Source organism: Styela clava, chromosome 11, assembly GCF_964204865.1.
Source record: "Styela clava chromosome 11, kaStyClav1.hap1.2, whole genome shotgun sequence".
NCBI classification, from domain to species: Eukaryota; Metazoa; Chordata; class Ascidiacea; order Stolidobranchia; family Styelidae; genus Styela; species Styela clava.
The window spans coordinates 19804848-19813365 of NC_135260.1; the positions used below are offsets into that span (position 1 = coordinate 19804848).

Below are 8518 nucleotides of genomic sequence, written 5' to 3' on the forward strand. Positions count from 1 at the left end.
AATTTCAATATCGTCAATTCGTGGAAGACGTTTTCATCGTTGATCAGCCTGTGGTGTATCTTACAAAGAATAAAGTTGATTTTGTTTGGACGAAGCAATGTCATAGTGCATTTGATCGCCGGAAAAAACTTCTAATGCACGCTCCGGTTTGTCGTTTACACAGGAAGATGGTGAACAGATTTAGCGCAGTTTTAAGTCAAGCGCATGAGTGTGGGGAGAAAGTTATTTTATTTGCCAGTGTAATCCTGAACAAAGGACATATCACGCCACCTATAGAGAACTATTAGCTGCAACTATATTTGCATATTATACTCTACCTCGAGGCGAAACAACTTACATTCTCCCGACTCGAACTGGCAGCTAGAATCTTGGTGAAAACTTCCCGCAAGCAGCTCATAGCTGAATTGAATCATCTAAAACTGCAAGATATTGCTTACGCAAAATTCTAGACAACAATTTGTCGACCAATAAGAGTTTAGTTAATTAAGACAGTCTGAATGCGGGTCCAGTCAATCTGTCTTTTCACGATCGGATACGGAAATCGACAATATACGGAAATCGACACAAAACGAATAAAACCATCCTTTTTCGGAAGAGAACAATAGGGTATTGTATGGGTTTCCAACGTGGAACTTTAATTGATTCAGGTGTCAATGTTTTAAACCTATGCTTGACCACAGAAGTTCGTACCAGTTAACCACCAGATCCAAAAAATATGCTTTAAATTCGACGTTGTTCAATTGTCACATTCTTTGGATCATTGGTTCTCAAAGTGAGGTCCGCGAGGCAATTTTACGGGGACCGCCAAGCGACATTTGACTGTGACACCTAAGCACTGCTGCGTAAATTTTTGATGTCATGCTTGTGTACAGTGTTGCTCAAAAACACAACACCATTTTGAAGATTTTGTAAATTGTCAAGAGTTGACAGTGCTGTGTGAATTGTACATATTTAGGCTAAGTTGGAACCATTTTGTTGCACTCCCACGCGAGATTTCAAAAGAAAAAGTGATGAAAAAAGTTTCAGTATAAAAATGTGCACTGTACTGATGACATGCAAAAAATGAATTATTTATATAACGTATTGCTATTCTAAATTCTTAGTAGACCGCGAGTCAACAGAAAAATTGGAACGGGACCGTTACGCAAAATTTAAAAAGCTTGTGAACCAAGTCTGAATTGTCAACACGTTTAGGTAAATGTTCTAGCAAGTCCTTGTTGTTCATCACTTCAACAGCTCCAGCTTGTTTCAGAGATGAAACAGTAAGAATTCTCGGTGGACGTAGCAACCCAATGAGCAAATCTGCAGGTATATCAAACACCTCATTGCTAATACTAATAACCATCAGAGGAAAATGAGAGCATGAGAAATTCACCTTACTAGGTAACAAAAATAAACCACGGTCCGGATATTTCTCTCGAACACACAAGCAAAAGTTATTAATTATCCAGTTAGGATTCGGGTTAGGAATGATTTGAATTTTCAGCGCAATCAGTATTCTCTAGCCCGAACTAGATATTTACTATTTTTATATTGAGCGGGGGCGGGGGTGTTTTTCTACAAAAGATCCCCCTTTTCTTTGTCTATCTCGAATTTTCTGAAGAAAGTTATACCTGATTCTCAAGAATCATTTGCTTTAAGTTGCCTCTCACATCTTTTTCCAGATGAGTAAACAAGTAACTTCCGGCACTATTTGGAACCAAATATGGAAAGCTTATCCATGTTTCAAGTACTCAAGTAAATATATAATATAGAAATCAATTTCACAGCTTGTCTCAAGGCAGAAGTATGATATCGATTCTTTGAGATACTGTAGGCCTACTTGTTAACTGATATTATGTATGAAGTGTGTATGAGTATTCCACTGTTTTTTAAATATAATAGGGCTTAAACATAACGTTGAAAAAATGGCTGATTGGTGGAAATCCGATTCCATTTTATAATGGTCTTCGACGAGAAGTAATTTTTTACCGTGTCTCGTGGAATTTTTTAATACACGTTTATGAGAAATCCATTTCGAAATAAATGTATGTAATTCTGCGTCTCTGGATTAGGTTTAAAAGACTCCCCAGTCGTTACAATCAAAACTTCCTCTTTTACCTCTCAGCGACTTATCATTCGGATTAGTAGTATAAAATTTGATTCAAATTTTCAAAATCAGTTTTGGCTTGTTTATGCTTTTATTTTTCTTCGCAAATACGATTAAAGCGATAAAAAATTAAAATGCTTCATTACAAAATCGCGTTAGCGCTTCTTCTACCTGTCGCGCTAAATTAGTTTATATGTAAGTGTGTGCACGCGCACTGAACGCATTCTTTGGCGCTTCGCGAAGCTCAGGTAGTAGTTGTTATTCAGCTTCGCTGTACATAAGTACCTGTTTGAAATCTTGGACCTGCGCGTTAGCAAATTTATATTTTTTCAAATACCAGGTTTAGGAAATACTTAACGACAACGAAGTAGCTGTGGGTATTATGGATGTTACATACGGCGTCATTCTATTTCTGCTAAGCTGTTTGGCTCTTCTGGACGAAACCCAGGTATGATATTAAACCTTATATGGTTTAATTTGCTATACTAGTTATCCATACTCAGTCATTTTTAACAAAGGCACACATAACAGCCCCACTGTAATTAACAGTTATTGTATCGAGTGATATTAATTTTAATAGTAGCGTCGCTAAGCTACTGGTTGTTTTAATGATGTCTTTTGTATATTTCAGGCTACTTGTGCTTCATACAATTGTGGTGAGTACAGTTTGCTTTTCGGTGAAAGATAAATTGTAGTTTGCTGTTAAAAATTAAGTGAAACACGCATATATCGAAATAGTTTTCAGGGGGGTTGAGATTCTTCAGGTGATCCCTATATTCTATTACATAATGTATACGATCGGGAGCGCGTGTTTAATTTTGGCTTTGCTTACTTTGTACATACGTAATTCTTAAAATTGAACAATAGAATTGATTCAATTCCAATTTTGCTTACAACGGTAACAAAGGTAAAGTTTTATTAGAGTTCTGCATGACTCAGGTTCATTAATTTGTTGTATAATAAAAACGTCATTTGTTATATGCTGTTCATGAAATGACTCAATCATATGTCCAATATAAAACACGGAAGTTATTGATCAACGATTCATATACGCCTGCAGTTCCAGTATTTTGTCCTCCAATGATACTGGAAATTACCGTTTATAGACAATACCGAAGTTTTCTGGCACTACTTGTCGGTCAACGTTGTCTGTACCAGGAACCATAAAAATATGTTTCCGCATTTAGCTATTTCGTTCAATAAAATAATTGCAGGTCATTTTAGCGCTTCTGTGTATATCCTTTGTCGAGCATATTATCGAGACTCTAGTTTCGCATAAAGCATGAGTTCGTATTCAAATTAGACGGCTGGCGATAATTTTCAATAATGTGCGTTGGAAGCCGTGTGGTCTAGTTTTCTTATTTCTCAAGTTAGAAATTTCTTTTTTTAATAAACTTCAACAAGGAAGTTGTGAGCGATTCGCTCAATGTATCTTCTCTAATAACCGCGAAAGGAAGCTAGAGTGTGTTAAATGTACTGTTGAGAGCCAGTGCGGTATATTATCAATTGATCACTCATATTATCAAGTAGTCGTATCATATATATTATATACCTTCGTGTGAGTGGTGGAAATTCTACAGAAGTTGGGCATTTGTGTTTTCAAAGATAAAAAGAAAAGCAGGTTGATTGATATTTTGTAATATCTGCTGCGCAAAGCAAATATTTGTTTCGATTGTACAGTGGTTCAGCCACGTTTGAACCTTCATTTTGGTCACTTATTTTGTACTGTATTGTCAAAATATTGTACATGGTGGTCGCAATATGTCTAGATGTGTGCCATGAACACTGGCCGACAACTCACTGGGTAACTCTATACTTAACTAATAGTTGTACCCGTGTAACTTGAATACGATATTTACTTTTGCAGATGGATACTGTTGCGGATACAACACCTGCTGTTATTCTGTTTACCTGACTTGGTGTAAGTCAAGTTTGTATGTAATTGTATCAATAATGCGGCCAATTAGGTACTCCCGTAGTGTGTGTACCAGGTTAGGGTAGGCCATAATTTTATTCCAATTTTCTATTACTAATTCGGAGACTGTCTGTGTTAGCCAAGTGAATATACCCAGTGGTGGGATTCAGCCGGTTCTATAGAACAGCCTCACGGAATTTTATGAGATCAGCGAACCGGTCAGAATTACTGGGTATTGTCAATGTTCTGTTTGTAACAGAACCGTCTTAAAAATATGACTTTTGTGAAGGAACCGGCTGACAAAAAATTTGAATCCCACCACTGAATATACCCACTGTCTGTAGGTTTCAGTCCCTTTACATAACTTGATGTAAAGTAGCCGAACAATATTATTGGTAAACACACTCCTGGAGCGCCGCCAATTTCTTGTTATGTACGATAATAATTAATGTAACCATTTCGCGACAGACTCGGATTTCACCATGGGTTAATTATCTTAAGCGTACATCATTAAGGAACTTGTAACTGGTGGTAACATTACTTTATTTCAATTTGATGGTATTCCCCACTTCTTTGCCTGTTACATATTATTACCCAAATAATTCTGCCAGTGAGGAAACAATTGTGCCAAATGTGCCGCGATGCACGGCGTCATCGCTATGTTTTGGTTTTGATATATATTATGCTTTGACAAAAGGCTACAGTATTTATATGAAGTGAGATATTTTCACATTTTTTCATATCACATGATATGAGTCTCAATCTGTTGATCATTGACAGATAATAAGGCTTTGTACACGAAATTCCCCCTGTCCTTAGCGCACAATTCTACTTAGTCTGGCGCACATACACGCACGGTGGGCGAGCTTTTCTTATCACTACGTTATTGTCGGTCTTCAGCAGCAACCGGGGTTACCGTAGCCTGAAGTGCGACAAGCAACAGTGATTTTACATCCCATTGAATTGTTGAATTGTGTTCTGCTCAAAAGAACTGTTCGTGGACGAATCGAGTTACTGAAATGACACTGAGTACATAAGACATATTTTCTATAGCATTGTTTAGTAATATTTTTGTTCGCATAATAGAACAATATTAAAGAAGAATACACACTATATATAGCTATCGCTTGCTTTGGTTCCGTTTTATGAATTCGGTCTTTAAAAAGCGTATATATATATATATATATCAGGATTAAATATACATTATAATCATAGGTTTACGTTAAAATATTTGCCTCGTACCTGTTAAAAAATGGATCGTTTAGCAGAAAAACCAGAATATGATTCAGAACTGTGTCTCAACCGTGCGTGGGTTTATCTATCTAAACAAACATAGGCAAGCTGTCAGATTCAACGAATTCCAATTTACACGCGTTATGCTTCTGGCGTGCTTAGAAAGACCGTATATAGCAGGTTTATAGGTTTACGTTAGAATTTTTGCCTCCTATCAATCAGAAAAGGATCGTTTACCCAAAGATCTAGAATATGATTCTGAACCATGTTGGTATGTATACACTGTACAGAATATTGGGCGAGTTGTCTACTTACGTTTTTATTACGTTACGACTTACAACAGTTACGAGTCTCCGCAGTTGAGCTGGTATATTTTATAGCAGGGTGCCTTTTATGGGTGTTGCCCGTATGGTCATATTTGAATCGGACGAAAAAATAATATGAAGTCCTCCTCACTAGTCCCATACTTCCGATTTTGTTTGTTGCGAATTTGTTCCTAATATAATATATTGAATCTCTCCAACTAATTTTTCTAAATAACTTACAACTTTTGTATCACTTATTCTGAAATGTTTGGAGAGTACATCAAGTTAGTACACAAAATATAAACATATATGGCACATTTTGCCTTGTTCGATCAAAAATATAGGAGGCCTAGGCATTATCTATTCTATCAATGAATAGTTTTTGTTGAAGACAAATTTTGAAAAGTGAGAATGTGCTGTGCACAATTCACGAGGAATATCTTTTTTTTTTATCAGGGTTTTGGTTGATCATCCTCGGACTTTTCCTTATTAAAGTTTGTTGCATCACGTGTTACGTTCGCCGGAGACGTCAAAGAGCGAACATGTATTATGTGCCTACTGTGGCACAACCATCCACAACTGTACATGTGAATGCCAGGGTTTCCATGCCACCGCGAACTGCTCCTCATGCACCAGGAACATGTCCGCCACACTATACTGGTCAACAACAGCAGGTATGTAAAAATAAAAATTTATATGACATTGGTGTTTTGATACGTCGTGCGACTTTCTAGGTTTCCATTTGTACAATCGACAAAATTGTAATTCTCAGTAAAATGAAAATGACCGCTGTTGCGCAAACAATCCGAGATAATTAGGGTAGCAGAAGAACGACAGTTTTTACCAATGTTCAGAATATCAGATATAATTTTTCTAATATGTATCCCAGACCCAATACCGTGTGTTCTCGAATCACATCCGTGAACGGCGGAAATCAAACTAGGTTGTATGTCCCAAAACAGTTTGAAAAGCGCTTGAAGGTACGATATTGAGAACTCGGTGATTTTATAATTGACAGGCGGCTCGCTCACATTTGATTTTCGACCCTAGTTGTTTTCAAGTATTATTACGTTTCTTCATCAAGTATTTGTTTTGCTTTCAAGATGCCTCCGCCCTATCCCGGACCCCAAGCTTCCGCTCCTCCGGCTACAGGACCTGGCTATGCAGGACCTATGTACAATGGGAGTCAAGACAGCCAGGTCAACAAAGATACTCAAATGTTGATTGGATAAATTACGATTTTAAGGGTAATGGTATGCAAGACATTAGTCATGTCTCTCCAGCATTTTTGGACGTGAACTGTTCTTTTTTACAAATTTTTGTTTAGCAAAAACCTTGTTTCGTTTTGTAATTACTAATTCTATGTAGTAATTGTACATATTTTTGCCTAACCCTCAAACGACCTGGTAGTATATTACTTATGTTCAGCTTTATGTTCAGTTTTTTGTTATCTAGCTCATGCATTTGAGAAAGTAGGATATTTTTACGTAAGATTAAGAGTATTCATACGAGCAGTAGAGCATTTTGTATATCTACACTTATATAGCATGGATGGCGAACCACTGACTTTTGTGACCCACCGCGTTTTTTGGTGACCTGCCAAGGCAAGAATTAAATGAAAATTGACAAAACCGGCTCTAATTGAAGTCAAAAAATAAGTAAACTATGATAATGTACTATCAGCCAGGGCAGCGATCGTTCATATTCAAATTTTAATTTTCGGGTCGCTATACGAGAACTATAGATGCTAATTTGCATTTATTAGTTTCTCGTCTACAATTCCGTTAGACTTAAAATGAAGACCTAAAAATCTGAAATAAAAATGGGGCGGTGAAAAGGGCCCTAATGTGGATGAAAGCTGAAAAATCGAAAAATTTAACTCAGACAGACCTCTAAACTCTTCGAAACCGTAAAATAATTTGCTATATCATCTCAAACGTTTTTCGGTAATTCGTATGCGTGTTTTCTTGCACGAATTTTATAAAAATAGAGTGCCATAAGGAGTCTAGTAGTCTCTGATATAATTGCTGCATAAATAAAGCCCGTTCGCCATCCCTGCTATATTGAATGGTCATTATGCTAGGTCTTCTTAAACACGTTCTGAAAGTTTCAATCCTTGTGTCGGTTTTTGTTTGCATTTTCTGTATAATTATGTAATATGCAATAAAAATGCTTTTTGTGCGTAAATCAGTCGTTTTTTATTGACTTGAGCTCAGCCGGTTACTGCTATCAAGAATTAGCCATTGTCATGCAGATTGCTGTGTGGTTAGGCGTCATTTGCTTGAACCTGGTGAACCCGAGTGGTGGGCGGTATCACTACGTGAGACAAGCCAAAATGAAATGTATCGTACAGGTGCATGATTTCGAACGATAAAAAATGATTTCAAAAGTGGCCTTTGCATGTAGCTCGAATATATTAAAGGTGGGTTATCACACAAACATTTTCTGGCAAATTTGATTCTATGTATTTTTTCGAGATCTTTGGCGTTTCACGCTTGCAGAAAGTGGGCTTCGTTTGCGAGACTCGAATTTTCAAAAGTCAACCCTGCCGAGGTCGAACGCAAATTAGTATGTCCCGTTGATGACGTAGTACTGAGAACACGTCGGCGTAATTTTGCATTAGGTCGAAGGTAACTAATTAGTTATTATAGCGTTCTGTGTACTTATTTTAAACCTTATATGCTAGTTCTATTGGGCGGTGCATTTGGCAAACGCTGCAGTGGTTTAAATACAATCCAATCTCTTCAAATAATATCGTTGCATTATTAGAAATTACAGTAAACTTAACAAGTCGACGTTAAGATATACTGAATCTCTGTGTCGGACCTTTTGCGGTGAAATTATGTTGAACGCAGTTTATCAAATCAATTTTCTATTTATTTTAAACATTTCATGTCTATGACATTTCAGCAAGCGATCACGTTTTCATCATAATATGTAATTCATTAATGTCAATAAATGTTTCCTAACGAATCT

General features: G+C 36.8%; 1 protein-coding gene across 1 annotated transcript; it reads left to right on the forward strand.

Moving 5' to 3' along the window:
• Window positions 1-2331: 2331 nt before the first annotated feature.
• Window positions 2332-7729, forward strand: LOC120348016 (uncharacterized). The gene is made up of 5 exons (XM_039418128.2): window positions 2332-2537; window positions 2721-2745; window positions 3957-4010; window positions 5999-6216; window positions 6646-7729. Exons 1-5 carry the CDS (start codon window positions 2472-2474, stop codon window positions 6772-6774), a joined length of 492 nt encoding a protein of 163 aa, XP_039274062.2. The 5' UTR covers window positions 2332-2471; the 3' UTR covers window positions 6775-7729.
• The last annotated feature ends 789 nt before the right edge of the window (window positions 7730-8518 follow it).

What these genes read in the sequence shown, in the direction of transcription:
- LOC120348016 (XM_039418128.2), top strand. Translation starts at nt 2,472, where the DNA reads ATGGATGTTACATACGGCGTCATTCTATTTCTGCTAAGCTGTTTGGCT. An exon ending in CTCTTCTGGACGAAACCCAG is followed by an intron (nt 2,538 to 2,720) that starts GTATGATATTAA and finishes TGTATATTTCAG; the next exon opens with GCTACTTGTGCTTCATACAA. An exon ending in ATACTGGTCAACAACAGCAG is followed by an intron (nt 6,217 to 6,645) that starts GTATGTAAAAAT and finishes TTTGCTTTCAAG; the next exon opens with ATGCCTCCGCCCTATCCCGG.